Here is a 16,109-nt window from a genome sequence, read left to right on the forward strand (position 1 = left end):
TAAGTGCAGATACATAGATATATATATATATATATATATATATATATATATATATATACACCTGATTCCCAAAGCAAATGCTTCTCTCCTTTAATGAATGCACTGGCCCAGGGTACTTTACAGCAGAGCACACAGACACAACGTTCAACTCTGTTCCCTGACAACCCATGCGCCTACTGAATGAGATTACCTGCACAGTAAAAAAACTAGCAAAGAAGTGCTGTACTGGGTATATATCCATGCCTGGGAAAATGGAAGCAGATGACAGCTGTGCACTGGGTAACAGTTTAGTGATCAGTCCCTTGGGGGTACTTGCAAATCTGCAATCCATAGCAAAACCCATAAGAAACTCGTCTCTGGCTGGTTCTTTCCTCGATTGTAGCCATCAGGCCTTCCTACCCAGCTTTATCCTAAAATTTAGGTTATGTACTACAGATTTATTTTTCTATAAGCTATAATTCTAAACAAGTTCCAATTGTGCTAGCAGACAGAAAATGTGACTATGAAAGAAAGCCAGTACTCTGTGGCTATCATTTTCTGAAAATCAACCCAGTTTACAGAAAGTCTTCACATCACATTTTAAGGCACTCAGAAAATGTCCTATTACATTTATCGCTGCAATCAGCAATGCAATATAAGTGTGGTTATGCCACCAGCGATGGGAAAGTTCTCACAAGAAAAAGTTACTAAGCTGTGTACAAGTTTTACTATACCTATTTTGGGCTGAGTTTTCAACAGTTCTCAAGGAAATAAAGCACATCTGCAAATGCTGAATTTAAAGATAGTTGTGGATGTTAACACTAAACAGGAAGAGTATTTACAATGTATTTCTCTTTGTAAAATACTTTCTTCTTTTGCAGTAGCCTGTTATTTAGTGCGTGTGTGTGTGTGTGTGTGTGTGTGTGTGTGTGTGTGTGTGTGTGTGTGTGTGTATATAAGAGCTATGACATTTGCAAAGTCTGACATGTTTCTGTACTGAAATGTCATATCTAAACAGTATATCAATTATTAATGAGATCTGCATATAGTTTTTTTTATATTGTTGCCTACAGACTCTTTCCAGCTTTCAAATGGAGGTCACTGGCCCCATCTAAATGCTCTTTAAGGCTACAAATGTATTGTTATTGCTACTTTTTCTTACCGAGCTTTCTATTCATATTTGAGTCTTACTGTCAAATCAAGGCAAAGTTGCTAGGATCATTTGGACCCTAGCAACCAGATGAAACCAGATGAAATTGCAAACTGGAGAACTGCTGAATGAAAAGCTAAATAATTTAAAAACCATAAAAAATAATACCAATTGCAAATTGTCTCAGACTAGCACTCATCATCACTCTACATCATACTAAACATTAACTCAAAGGTAAAAACCCCCTTTAAGACTTTTCTATGATGAAAGATCTAGCAAATATTAGGTGGTTGGGTATTTTTTTGTTTGTTTGTTAGTTAGATTGCTTATAGAAAAGGCTATTTGGCTACCTGATGCAAGTCCTTATGTCATATTTGCTTTGAAGCCCCACAGCAGCATTTCAAAAACCTCTTAGCAGGTTAACCACAGTACAATTGATCAGAGAGAATGTGTCATAAATTAAAGCCACATGAAGCAGACTAGTGGATGTCCTAATTAAGATATAAAAAAAAAACTCAACAGTTTGGAATGGTGAGTGTATTTGCCCTACTAAAAATGTCCATGGCACCTTAAGTCTAATGTTTATTCTATTCTGCTTAAGGTGGTTAAATGATGAATGTGTTCCAATAGCAGAATTTTGTGATCTAATGATATGTGAAATAAATACTGATGCATTTGCAGCAGGTGCCAGAGAATCTGTTGAAGTTATGGCATTATAAACATAACATGATTTCATTTATGTCATTTAAAGGAGAAGGAAACCCTTATGCAAAAAAGCCCGTACCCCCCACCCCAGGTAGACCCCCCTCCCTCCTCCCCCCAGGCTAATTACCCTCCCCGGGGAAATGCCCAATATTACATACCCCTGGGTGCAGATTCTTCCAGCGGAGTTCAATGCATCCATCTTCCGTGTTTTTGGTAAACTGACTGGGAGAACGTTTTTTATGCGCATACGCAGTTGGAGCAGTTTGCCGTTTTGCGACAGCTGCGCGGAATTACACGGAAATTGATGATCTCCCTTACAGAGGACACTGAAGATGGATGTGTGGAACTCTGCTAGAAGAATCTGCACCAAGGGGTAAGTATGGGGCATTTCCCTGGGGGGTAGTTAGCCTGGGGGGAGGAGGGTCTACCTGGGGTGGTGGGTACGGGTTTTTTTTGCAAGAGGGTTTCCTTCTCCTTTAATGTTTGTTTTGAAAATGTATCAAGCAGGGTGGAGCAATAATACATATACATGTACTAAGCGTACATATATGTATGCACACACTAAGGGGTAGATTTATCAAGATGTGAGATTAGAACTCACCACAGAAAAACTCACTCACTTTCTATTCATTCCTATGGGATTTTTAGAATCGTATTTATCAACAAAGAAAACCATTTCATAAATGTGCTTTTAAAAATTCAATAAATGTCATTTTCTAACAAAAAAACATGCCTGAAAAGTCCTGAAAGTTATGTTTTTAAATTAAACCGAGTACTTTTGCTACTGTTATAGTGTATAGCTAGTTTTGCAAGCAAAGTGATATTTTTCAAGGTAATTCTTTGTAGTTGTGCAGCTAGTGTAAAATTCCCTTTGATGTGCAAGAGAAATTATGATGGAGAGCTGTTGTTTCCTTCACAACAAGATTTCATCTAAGAATCATGTTTTGCACGCAGAGACAATGACTACATGTGCACTGCTTTTGAGTATTGCTTTTTAATGCATTTATTTCTGGTTTTCATAACCACATGTAATAAAGATGCATGCTTTGTAGCAGAAATATGCATACTACCAAGGGTACTAAACAAAGCAAAAACTAACTAGGAATACCTATTTGTTACAAAGCCTTGAGATTGGCATGCCTATAGAAATAGAACGTATGGACTGAAATATTTATTTTAAAGTGCATGATATGTACAAAAACAAAGGAGTGTTCTGTTAAAAACATAAAATAGAAGACACTGTACATTACAGTCAAAACAACAATAGATTAATTAAATGGAATCCTAGTAGAAGCTATTCTGTCTGCTATCCAACAAATTAAAGGAAGTTATTTACACTATAAGTTGCATAAGTCTGTAGTTAAGTCTTTATTTCAAGGCATAATGCACATTTAAACCTTTCTAAATTATATGCAGTAGGAAAATACATTTTTTTGAAATATGTGTAGAAAGTCAACACAGGATAAACCACACGTCTGTTTATCTCAACATTCACATGTGGCTTTGAAGTGGTGGAAAAGATAATAGCAAGCTGGGGGTTTCAGTTTGTGTGGGTGTCATAAAACTCACCTTGCTTACACTGACATCTATGGGTATATTTATCAATAGTCGAGACTGAGTTTTTCCACAATTTGAGGGGAAAATGCAGTTGTAAATATGCTCAAGAATGTATTTGGAAAGCTTGATCTTGATTTATTGGGTGAAAAAAAAACCAAACATTTCAATGAAAAAATTAATCAAGTAAAAGCTGTCCAAATATTCCCTCAGATATGCTAGTTGTATGGAGTTTTGTCACAATCTTTTTCCGGTGTGATTTTTTTAGGGATGCACCGAATCCACTATTTTGATTCACCCGAATCCTTGGTGAAAGATTCGGCCGAATACTGAACCCTAATTTGCATATGCAAATTAATATTCGGTTTCGGTTCAGCCCGGCACAAGGATTCGGCCGAATCCGAATCCTGCTCAAAAAGGCAGAATCCCGAATCAAATCCTGGATTCGGTACATCCCTAGTTTTTTTTAATCCCAAACTTGAAAAATGCTAAATCTGCCTGCTAGTGTCAAGGAACACAAAGATGTTTTACGCACACCTGTGTCAAATTCTCTAAATACAAGAACAACCTTAATATTACCTTGGACATGTGACTAAAATCTGCAAAACTTTCATTGCTGCTGAATGCGCTGCTCCCAAACGGATCCAGAGTGCCAAATGGATCTGAAATTAAAATATCAAAATGGATTTGTTATATATATATCTAAAACAGTTATAGTATCTATTAATATGCTTGGTTCCATTTCAACATTTACTGTATTTATATAGTGCCAACAAGTTACACAACACGTAGTAACATCCTTTCTACCATAAAATTCCAAGTGACTTTCAGTCACTGCTGCAAGTTTTGGCTTAAGTGAATATGCAGAAGCGACAACAGCTTTTAGCTGACTTTACATTAAGAAAAGCACAAAGAAAAGCTCAGCCAGTTAAGACTGACCAGATGCCAGAAAAGCAGCCTAAAACCAAAGAACTTACTACTAGTGATAGTGCTAGCTATCTACATTAGCATTCTTTGTAAGAAGTTGTTGTTGCAACTGTTAAAAAAGGTGTTTCAATGGTTAAAAGCATCCCTCCTTATATTAGACTGCTAAACTGACATTACAGCCTGGACACATTCTGGACTGAAATTAATTTCTTAAAAGAGCAAACAGATTTCATTTTAAAATCTGATATGGGACTAGACATATTGTCAGTTTCCCAGCTGCCCCAAGTCAAGTGACTTATGCTCTGATAAACTTCAGCCACTCTTTAGGGTTAGTCCACATGAGGAAATTCAGGGAGATTTATTCTCCTGGCGACTAATCGCCTCTTCTTCTGGGCGACAATCTCTCTGAACTGCCTTTGTGTGTCTTGCCATCCGCTATAATGAAAAGCCGCCTGCGCTAAAGCACACGCGGTGCTTCATTTTCCGAAGTCACCCGAAGTTTCCTCGTATGCTTTTTTCATTATAGCAGAGGGAAAGACACGCGAAGGCAGTTCGGGGAGATTGTCGCCCAGAAGAAGAGGCGATTAGTCGCCAGGCGACTAAATCTCCCTGAATCTCCTCGTGTGGACTAACCATAACTGCTGTACTGCAAGTTGGAGTGATATAACCCTTCCCTTTCCCCCCAGCAGCCTAACAACAGAACAATGGGAAGATAACCAGATAACAGCTCCCTAACATAAGATAACAGCTCCCTGGTAAAAATCCAGCACCCACTGCACACATTAAGGGTAAGGTCACACTGGGCGATTCGGGGAAATTCGGGGAGATTTAGTCGCCCGGCGACTAATTGTCTCTTCTTTGGGGTGAATAATCTCCCCTAACTGCTTCCCCCTGTCTTCCGCCTGATAGAATGAAAAATTGCATACAGCATGGCACTCGCGGCGCTTCGTTTTCCGAAAAGACAGGGGGAAGCAGTTCGGGGAGATTAGTCTACCCAAAGAAGAAGCGATTAGTCGCCGTGCGACTAAATCTCCCAGAATATTCCAGTGTGACCTTACCCTAAGTTACATTGAGTAGGAGAAACAACATCCTGCCAGAAAGCAGTTCCATCCTGGCTCTTTCTGAAAGCACATGACCAGGCAAAATGAGATTGCTGCCTACACACCAATATTATAAATAAATAAAAAAAAATATACTTACTGTTTCAGGAATGAAATTTTATATCGTAGAGTGAATTATTTGCAGTGTAAACAGTGAAACTTAGAAATAAAAAATACATCATAAAAATCATGACAGAATCCCTTTAAATGCTAACCTGTCTTTTTCTTTGGCAATGTGGAAGAGATGAAAGGATCGCTGCTCTCAAATGGATCAGACTAGGAAAAGAGAAAAAGAAAAAAATGATATACAAAAAATGAGCTAGAAAATGTTTAGTTCAATTTGCCCAAATACATTTTGAATTTAAGGTATTTTATTCCTAAAGAATGTTATTCCCACAAACATATTTGAATTACGTTTTTAACAGGACAAGCGTTTTGGCATGGAACAAGCCCATGGCCAACATATGTGAGATATGGGAGGTTTGTGCAGATTCAATTGCTGACGACAGCAATTTCTCAATCAATGGCATTTTGTAGCCTGTTTGAGCTATACATGCACGAGCCCCATAAGATATCATTAGGCAGTCTATGCCCTTGTATGTCCACCCCAAACAATGATGTCTCAACTGCCTTTTCAAATGCTTTATACATGCTTACTTTTGCTATTATTTTACATTTGAATTACTAATTGCCAAAAATTACCTTCTCCTGCATTTTGACTCAATTACATGATCAAAAAGTTTTACTGGTGACAATTCAGATTAACTTCAATACAAAGCTACTTTCAGACATTTTGTTGCCTGTGCTGGAGGTAATTTAGCTCAGGCAGCAAAGCATCTGATGCTAATAATATCCTGTAAACAGGGGATAACCTTTAACTTTGAGTGTCTCCATATTCTAGTGTTAGACAATAACCTTGCAATCAGCACATAGCACAAAAACAAATGAACATCCTCATCTAGACAAACAATTAAGTGCCTGAGCTGACATCTAATCTACCTGTATCTACCTAATCTACACTGCCTCAAGATTAGGCATGCCGCTCTTATTTACAGGAACAGCACATCATTTATTAACCAAGCCATGTCGAAGTTATGTATTCATCACTTTGACAACTTTTTCAAATCATCTGGCCAAACTGCTAGAAGTGAAACCGCACTGTTAACAAGAGGCATCAATTCTTGTGGTTTATACTGTATACACCCTTAGTGGCAGGATGTGTGTGTTTCTGCAACATTATTTGTGTTTATGGTTTGTAACCTTTTTTTTCCTTTATTTTGTAATTATTATAACTGAAAAATAGGTTTTATAGAGCAAGCCCACCATGGAAAAAATCAGCCAAACCTGGTTAAAAAAAAAAAAGGTGATAACATTTGTAGTGAACAATATCTAAATAGTATCTAAAGCACTTGTTCAGTGTTCCATAAAGAAGTACACATTTAACCTGAGTGTAAATCTATATATACACACTCAAGAAACATACCAGCAGGTCAGTTGGCTCCTGATAAAATTGGACCTTGTGTGTGAATGTGGTAATGACCTTAGTTTGTAAGCTCCTGTGTAGGGATTTATGGATAATTTCTATAAAGAAATGTGGACGTGTGTCAAGCTATATAAATACCAGGAACACACTTTAAAATATGTCCTTTCTGATAATGTACTATAACATAGCAAAATACATATCCTATATTAGAGATGTGTTATACAGACTTCCCAGATTATAGCCTGGAAAATAATAAGTTATTTCTAATAATCAGAAGTCACAGTCTGCAAAATCCATGTAAAATGCAAGATTTATTCCAATATTATAGTGGTAAAATTATCATATGGCACAACTTAAGTTACCACCCTCAATTAAAACCACTCTCTTGTGAGTCTGCACTCACAGACACTGTGTTGGCACAGATACATGGAGTGCATTATGGTGTCAAAATACGAGAGTATGCATTTTACCACTGAAATCCAGGGGGTGTGTGGGTGTGTGTCTGCACCCAGACCAATGCAGTGTCTTTGCATGCAGACACAACCGTAAACAAATGCCAGCAGATTAACTGATTCTCAGCCAGCATTTAAACACAGCCTGGTGGGGCACTAGCCTTGCAGGATACAAAAAAATTAAGAAATGGTTGTCTTAGAGAAGCAAGAGAATGCTTTGACCTAAACCATCAAGCATGGCAACAATTGGGTTCACTCTAAGAAGAACTTTCCCTTTTAAGAGACCTAAACCTCTCTCACACTGGCTACTGCCTGGGATATCAACAGGTTCCTGAACATCAGAACAGCCTTTTAGGAGTTTAAGCATGATAAAGATGCTTATATATGCTGTATATATGTATTATTACAAATGTTAAAGGAACAGTAACATCAAAAAATGTAATTGTTTTAAAGTAATAAAAATTGCATTAAAACCGACGTGTTTGTTTGCTTCAGAAACACTACTATTGTTTATATAAATAGGCTGCTGTGTAGCCATGGGGGCAGCCATTCAAATGAGAAAAGGCTCAAGTTAAACAGCCGATAGGCTCTGTAGAACATAATGGAATTATCTGTTACCTACTATTTATCCTGTGCCATATAGCCTTTTTTCAATTTCCGCCATTGCTACTTAGCAGCTTGTTTTTATGAACTATTGTAGTGTTTCTGAAGCAAACAGATCAGTTTTAACAGTGCAGGGCAACAGTACATAAAAGCTTAATTACTTTAAAACACAAATTTTTTGGTGTTACTGTTCCTTTTTAACATTTTGAACTACTGTATTACAGTGCACAAATATAGCTTTTATGCATCAAGTCACAGTGACATCTAGTGGTATGGAAATAAATAACTTACTTGACTTTCTATTAAAAACTACAAGAATGTCTATAGCAATCTCTAGGGAGTATGCTACATCTAGAGTGCAAAAAAAAACACAACTGCTTAAACATTCAGGCCTTAGTCTAAAGTCAAGGTGAGGCAATCCCAAAAACATTAGTTAGGTAAACACAACTACAATCCCCTTAAAAATGGCACTGGAGAAAGCATTTATAAAGGTTTATTTTTATTCCCACTTTGGGTTTTTAAAGTCAATATAAAGGAATTGGGGTGAACATTTCTAAATAAAACTGAAATCTTGTACTGCTCTGCTTCTAAAGCATAACGGTTTTTAATCAAAGTTAGTGAATAACTAATGGAAGCACATGAAGGTCAAGCAACTTCTCATTTACTGTACTGGGATTAAGGGGTAAAATGCTATATGTACATTTCAGCATGTTGCACAATTATATAAAGGATACTATTTATAGAATAAATATGTTAGTAAATGCAACAAATGCTTAATTTATCCAGAGGGGCAGCTACGTTTATAACCTGCCCCATCACTACTTAACTCCTCCCATAATTTTTTTTTTGAGGCACACATCTATGAGACACACCCATAAATAATTAAGGGTGCATGTTGGGTTTAGGGATGCACCGAATCCACTTTTTTGGATTCGGCTGAACCCCCGAATCCTTTGCAAAAGATTCAGCCAAATACCAAACCGAATCCGAATCCTAATTTGCATGAGAAGGGGAAAACCGTTCCTTGTTTTGTCACAAAAAGTCAGATTCGGTTCGGCTGGGAAGAAGGATTCGGCCGAATCCGAATCCTGCTGAAAAAGGCCGAACCCCTGACCGAATCCTGGATTCAGTGCATCCCTAGTTGGGTTAGACAACTCTGCTAAATAAAAGGATCTTTCTGACGTTCACCTTGCCTGGAGTGCCATATTTTCTAAGCAGTGGTACCCATACATAATGGGGATATCATTTACCAACATCTACTTGGTGTCACTAATTTAATGGAAGATTAACACCTTTTGTCGGCCATGTACACATCTTTTAAACTTTTACTTCTTCTCCTGTGATATAATCTCAAAAAATTTAAAGCTATATAAGGGTTAACAATAATAATGCTTTTGGACATTGAATAAATAAAAAAAGGTCAGCAACACAGCATTAAAGCTTACAAGACATTAAATATGAGTAAAACCATGTTTTTTACAACATATTTGCCATGTGAGCATGTTAACCATATCTCACCTTTAGGGGAAGAGTCATTGAATGGATGTTGTTCTTAGTAAAGGGGTCAGCAGAAAATGGGTCACCTTTGGCTGGCTTCTGGAATGGGTCCTCTGATGTGGGTGCATGAAAAGGATCATTCTCCTTAAATGGGTCATCTCCAAAGGGATCTGAAGAACAAAAGCCACTGGTATAAATTAATTGAATTTTACACCGTCAAAAGCTTTATAATCCTTGCTTTCCACTTACTGCTTTTAAAAGGGTCAGCTCCTTTAAAGGGATCAGCTGTGAAGGGGTCTTCTGTCTGGAATGGGTCAGAATAAATGTCCTGATTGTTATTGCTGAACATATGGGCTTTGTTTTTGAATGGGTCCTCCTGTGTGAAGGAAAAGAAAAAAACACTTCTTCAATGGTTTAAATTGTGCCTAAACAACTTTGCCCAAAATGAAGTGGTACTAATATGCCTTTAATTAATAAACAAACTTATTCTGGGAATGCCCTTTTGTGCAATGCTACTGTGGTAAGATACTAGATTTTATTCAAACTAGGTTTGATTTACTGAATATCCGCTCCCCAGAGCTATGTTTAATGGGCCACACTGAACCACTTACCTTCCCCCAATGTCAGAGATTATTTTATTTGCAATTGCTATATTATGCTAAGAAAGCCATTTTGCTGACTTGGAAGGATACTAGCCCCCCCCCCCACTATGAGCCGATGGAAGAGATTGATAAACGAAATACTCCCCCTGCAAAAGGCGGTGTATTTAGCTAGAGGGTGCCCTGAAAAATTACAAAAGATATGGGGTCCTTGGCTTGAGCTGCCTGAAACCGCCGTTCACACGGTACAAGCAATGACCTAGGTCTGATTGAAATGTTCCTGGCAATGTAAATGCAGATATATTGCTTTGTTCGTAACCCTCTGATTACTCTAGGTAGACAATTGTAAGACAATCTTATGTTTCTTTCTGTACTTTTGTACGTCTCTTTTGAAAATGTTAATAAAAACAAATTAAAAAAAAAAAATAAACAAATTTATTTAACCAGCTAGGTATGTTTCCTGGAATAGTAGATAGCATGCTGATACTACTGAAACTGTAGGATGGCAAAGAAAGCTACAGCTTAGAAAAGAATTCTGCATATGATATGCTCCTTTTAGTTTTGCCTGTATATAAAGGGAATGTCAACCCAAAAAATAATAAATTATTTTATATAATAAATTATATTAAAATATAATTTTAATATAGTTATTAAAATTAAAATATAATTCTAAGCAACTTTGCAATATCCATTCATTACAAACTTTCTATAGTTATCTGCATATGTTGCTATTAAAATCAGTCTGTCCACTTTTATGGTCAGACTTTTGAAATAATGTAAGACAAAGCTGATTTACAGACCTGTATTTGCAGGTGAACTAAGACTTTTGCAACATTGAAACATTATTTAAAAAGCAAAAATGAGGAGTTAGGCAAATGTTGCTTTCAATAGCAACTGTTTTTACAAACAACTTTAAAAGAACTGACATTTTTAATAAATGCATATTGAAAAATTGCATAGAATTTTGTTTTCTTTCATTAGCCAAATTTCTATTTTGGGATTGTCTTTCCCTTCAAAGGCTTCAGCTGAGAAATAATTCATACTATCGCATTTAAGAAATTTCCAATTTAAAGGATATGTAAACCTGAATTAATGTAAAATTGATCTTCTAAGCATTTGCCATTTATAATATATTTCTCCTTTGTTACAAAGCTATTAAGCGGTTTATAAACAATTCTTTTTTTAATAACAGCTTCACCTGCTGAGCAGTTCTTCCGCTGTACAGTCTTAGAGTAAATGCCTATGGTGAGCTTTCTCATGCTTTTCTTGAGCAGAAAAACTGTACAACAGTTATGTTCTCCTAAATTAAATAAAGCAGAACAATTTTACTACTGCTCCAAATTTTCAACAAGATGCTCATCTTTAAGGTTGCCCTTGCCATTTTATTCCTTTTAAGATGAATTCTATAAGGAAATCCTTTTTGTAATTTACACAAGAGGTATAATAAGCATTAGACACAACAGTGCTGAAAAAATAATCATCAGAATTGATTTTTTATGATTTTAGAAATGATTTCTGGTATAACCGTTTACGTAGAAGGGTGAGAGGTCAGCTGAAACACACTTGAGAGACACATACAGTAAGGCATTCATAATCTGAGTTCTCTTTACTGTTCTAGTCATTCTAGATAATGATTTTAGGACCGCTGTTACTCACAGTTGTTGTAGAATGGTCAGCTCTCTTTCTTGAGGAAATCGACTCTGTGTCAGACAAGTTGTTCATGCTGTTTCCATGGTCTCCATTTAAAGCATCATTATATTCATCACTATTTTTATTTACTTCTTGCTGGCTTTCCTGGAGTTGCGATAATCTACTTCGAGCCTAAAAAAGTACAAAGGAAACAAAAATTAAAGGTCCAATCTCAACCTTATCTTCAATTACATTGTACTACAACTGCAGACTGTGGATGACTTCCCCACATATACAAGTTATGTATACAAAGAAAACAAATTACTTGCATGTGAGTCTGTGCTTGATGGCAAAACTATTTTTACCCTGTACATTATACATTTTTACATATTTAAACTGGACTGAAATCTCAAACTATATCAATGCACCCTATTTTAAATACAGATATGGGACCTGTGATCCAGAATGCTCGGGACGTGGGGTTTTTCATGGATCTTTCTGTAATTTAGATATTCATACCTTATTGCCAATAGATTAGCCACAACAGTGAAAGCTAGATTGCCATTTTTAATTCTTTAGAATGCTCCAGACACTGTCCCTGTTTATTAAGGATAGCAGCAGCCATATTAGCTTGCTGTGACATCACTTCTTTTGACAGAGGACTCTGAATGGTTACTGGTGTATTTATATAGACCTTTCTGATAAAGCTTACTTAGTTTTAACCTTTCCTTCTCCTTTAAGTCTACTACAAACTTGTTTAAACATTAAAGGGGTTAATTTTTAAAGGTGGGGTTGTGTTTTTCCCAAGAAATTCGAGTTTTTTGAGATTTATTATGCCCCAAGCTAATAAAAGCCTGAATCCAAATTCGGTTTGGTATTTGGCCGAATCTTCTGCAAAAGATTCAGGGGTTCGGCCGAATCCAAATTAGTGGATTCGATGCATCCCTAGAAAATACTCCAGCTAAAACCTGTGAAGGTCATGTTGAAGTTAATGGCAGAGGTCAATTGAACCATTCGAAGATGTTTTTTGCATTCATGATTTTCGGGTTTTATAAAGTGGATTTCGCTTGAAAACTCGATCAATTTGAGTTATTCTAGGTTATTTTTTGCAGATTACTTGATCAATTTGAATATTCGTTTTTTTTTTAATCATGCTTTACATAAATAGCAAACATTTGAGTTGAGAGTTTATTTGAGGTAGAAAAAAACCTCGCAAACTCGACCTATGACAAGTAACCCCCTATTTTTTTTTTAAAAAAAATTAAAAATTAGGATTATTCGATAAAATTAAGTGTATTGGAGCTGGCCATCTTGTAATTTATACTTTCTGGATAATGGGTTTCCAAATAAAGCATCCCATACCTGTATAAATATGCCCTGGCAGTCTGTAAGTTAATTTGCAAGTGTATACAAGAATTGAAGTGGCAATCATCATTAAATGCTATGCTTTCTAATATAAGCTGAAGAATATGAGGATAGTGCATTACAGAGTAAATTGCATTCTATGAGCAAATATAGATTCACACTCAGCAAAAATGGAAAATTCTGGTACCTGATTTATTTCTTCTTGTGTGGATTTCAATGACTTTATTATTGTTTCTAACTGAACCCTGCCTGCCTGGATACTTTGCTCCAGCTGAGTCTCCTCCTGCTGGAGTCGGTTTAGTTCCGATTTTGCTCTGTTGAGTTCTTCTTCCTGTGCTTTAACATCTGACTCTTGAGATTGGATCTGGATCTTCAATGAGGAGATCTGAATTCAATAGAAATGGGGAAAAATGTTCTACGTAGGTAATGACTAAAATATGTTGGGTTTGAAACTGCAAAGTTTTACAGAAAAGAAAAACAAGGCATCTTGTAATCAGACCCAAAGACTAAAAACACTTGCTCATAGCATTAGAGGCAGGGTTATAAATTAAACAGTTTTATAAACAATGCAGATCCTGAGGGAGAATTCATTCATAGATATGCACACACAGCTAACCGTACACACAAAAATAAAAACATTTACAGGAAGGAGAGTGGTATTCTCACACATACAAGGAAACTTCAAATTGGGCAGCCAGTCAGAGGTTATATGAAAAGATTAAAATAATACAAGGCATGATTTTTTTTTTTTTATATATTATTTTTGTTTGCCCATTGTATGGAACTATGAACTCTTTGGGAGTATATATATGCTTGATTTTGGACTTATATACAGTTGAGAGACTGTGAAGGGGTCGGCAAGAAATAATCTAAGAGACTGACATTTTTTAATTGGCTACATCTGTAAGCTATATATTGTTTTTATGGAACTATGGCCTGCTAAGTGAGAAATGATTTTTCTGTACTTTGTACAAGAGTTTTCCTGCTCACCATTTGCCCTTCCTCTTGGCACTTTTGTCGGACGTCATTTAACATGTCTTTTAACTTTGCTTTCTGTTGGTCCATTTCATCAAGCCTGTCCTGAGCGTCTTGCTTTTGTGTTTCCAGTTCTTGAAGGGTGGAGGTCTCCCGGTCTAAATCGTTTTGCATCTCCTAAAATTATACCACCAATAAACAACATGTGTGTTCTTGTGTGGGTGCCACTGAATGCAAATCAGGGACTTCAAGTAAGGCAAAATTTGCTTATGGAAACCAATCAGAAGTTCTATCTTACAGTCAGAATAATGAAAGAAAAATATCTTGTTTGTTACTAAAGATTTTTAGACAATTCATATTAACTATATAAATGAATCAATAATCCAAAAATAGCTTTGACTAAATTATATTAAAGGATCAGAGACAATAAGAACAATATTCAAGGCATAGATTGCAATGAAAGAGTTCATGGAGGGGAAAAACATCTGTCATATCGTAGCCGGAAGTTGCCTCTATTTAGGAAAGCACAGGCGACGTATACAATTTCCAACCAGCAATTTACATTAATGCCAGTGGGAAGGAAACATCTGACATTTTATCACAATAGAAGACATGGGCAACAAATGTCCCATGTGCCATTGCAAATAAATGTAGCCCAAACACAGTGCTTCAAAATCTAAAATTGAAACTCACATTCTATTATCAGTACAAACAAGAATAATCAAAATATCCGCTGAAAAGCCTACTGTATAAACAAACCCTTCCCTTACCTCAGCTGAAAACCTTTGCTAGACTTTAAAATAAAGAGCAGCTCATTTACAGAGCACTGTAAGTGCACTGGTGATTTGCTTTGACTGTGTTCCCACAATCCAGGAAAAATAACTTTTTTTTACTTTCAATTTCAGATTTTGCCCTGCTTAATGCAAGTTATCACAGAAATCATACACATTTTGCAAATAAGCAGTATGTAAATAATATGTGCAGCACAAGCCTTAAACTTTAACAGTTTACGGAGTATGAGACATCCTTTAGGTTAATGGCACACAAGGTGCAGTCTCCACTACCTCTGCCACGTGTTCCAGCACTGACAAGCATGGCATTCCTTTTTTCAGTGCTCACATGGGGGAAGCTTTAAACATCAATCTTGAAAAAAGTCAAAAATTAAAAGCTACTTTAAAAAAAAATGTTCATATTGTATACGCTGTCAAAATTTTCTCTCAATACCAAACCAAATCCAAACCCACATTTATTATTTCATTTTTAAGAAAATATTTTAAAATGCATCATTTTTTTTTGTAAAATTACAGTTCAGTTGCTAAGAACTTTATAGCCACATGGGTTCAGACTTGGTTCAGCTAAAACATTCTGCCTTAGTTTGAGAGGAGTTTTGCAATTCTGAAAAAAGTGATAGGATTCAGTTAAAACTTAAAGGATCAATACATCTTCAGAATTAGTAAATGTAAAACTGATTAGAGTACTAGTCTAAGCACTTTTGCAATTACATTTTTTAGATTCCAAGATATCAAGGGAAACATTTACTGTTAATATGAATAAATCTTGTTAAAACAGCACCACCTGCTGGTCAGTTGATCCAGTCAAGGAACTTGTCAGAAAAAAGAAAGATGGCTAAGCTGATGTTTTCATCTTTACAGTAAACACAACATATATCCGTTAATATGTTGGAATAAAAAAAATAATAAAAAGTGCTTAGAATAGCACTCTCATCAATTTTACATGCACTTGTAAATGTTCACCAGTAAACAACCTAGAGTCATCAACTTAGAGATGGGTTAACACCTACCTGAACTTCTGTGCTCTTATGTCGAATGGCTTCTTCCTTTTCTCGAATGTCTTGCTCCAGAGCATATTTTTCTCTACAAAACAAATGCAGTGAAATTAGTCTATTGGAGCCATCAAATTGCCTTTATTAAAAAAAACTTGAGGGTGGTCCACTGAGCATTTTTGAACAGTTATATTAATTTTCTATTTAATAGAAAGGTGAAATCACTCTGGGGTGTCAAATATTAAGCATCCCCCATTGATTGTAATCACTTACCTGATACCCCAGGCTGGTGCTCCTGTCAGAAGAAA

General features: G+C 36.2%; 1 protein-coding gene across 4 annotated transcripts in view; it reads right to left on the reverse strand.

Annotated features, from left to right (window-relative positions):
- Positions 1–16,109, reverse strand: part of eps15l1.L (epidermal growth factor receptor pathway substrate 15-like 1 L homeolog) — an 83,758-nt gene that overhangs the window by 38,416 nt on the left and 29,233 nt on the right. For all 4 annotated transcript variants that reach the window (XM_018257103.2, XM_018257098.2, XM_018257116.2 and 1 more), the window contains 8 exons: positions 15,820–15,892; positions 14,034–14,195; positions 13,231–13,428; positions 11,706–11,870; positions 9,700–9,826; positions 9,472–9,620; positions 5,631–5,691; positions 3,968–4,050 (listed from right to left, as the gene is read on the reverse strand). In XM_018257103.2, the coding sequence (XP_018112592.1) occupies positions 3,968–4,050; positions 5,631–5,691; positions 9,472–9,620; positions 9,700–9,826; positions 11,706–11,870; positions 13,231–13,428; positions 14,034–14,195; positions 15,820–15,892 (1,018 nt within the window). The remainder of the gene's footprint in view (positions 1–3,967; positions 4,051–5,630; positions 5,692–9,471; positions 9,621–9,699; positions 9,827–11,705; positions 11,871–13,230; positions 13,429–14,033; positions 14,196–15,819; positions 15,893–16,109) is intronic.

This window comes from Xenopus laevis, chromosome 1L, assembly GCF_017654675.1.
Source record: "Xenopus laevis strain J_2021 chromosome 1L, Xenopus_laevis_v10.1, whole genome shotgun sequence".
Lineage (NCBI taxonomy): Eukaryota > Metazoa > Chordata > Amphibia > Anura > Pipidae > Xenopus > Xenopus laevis.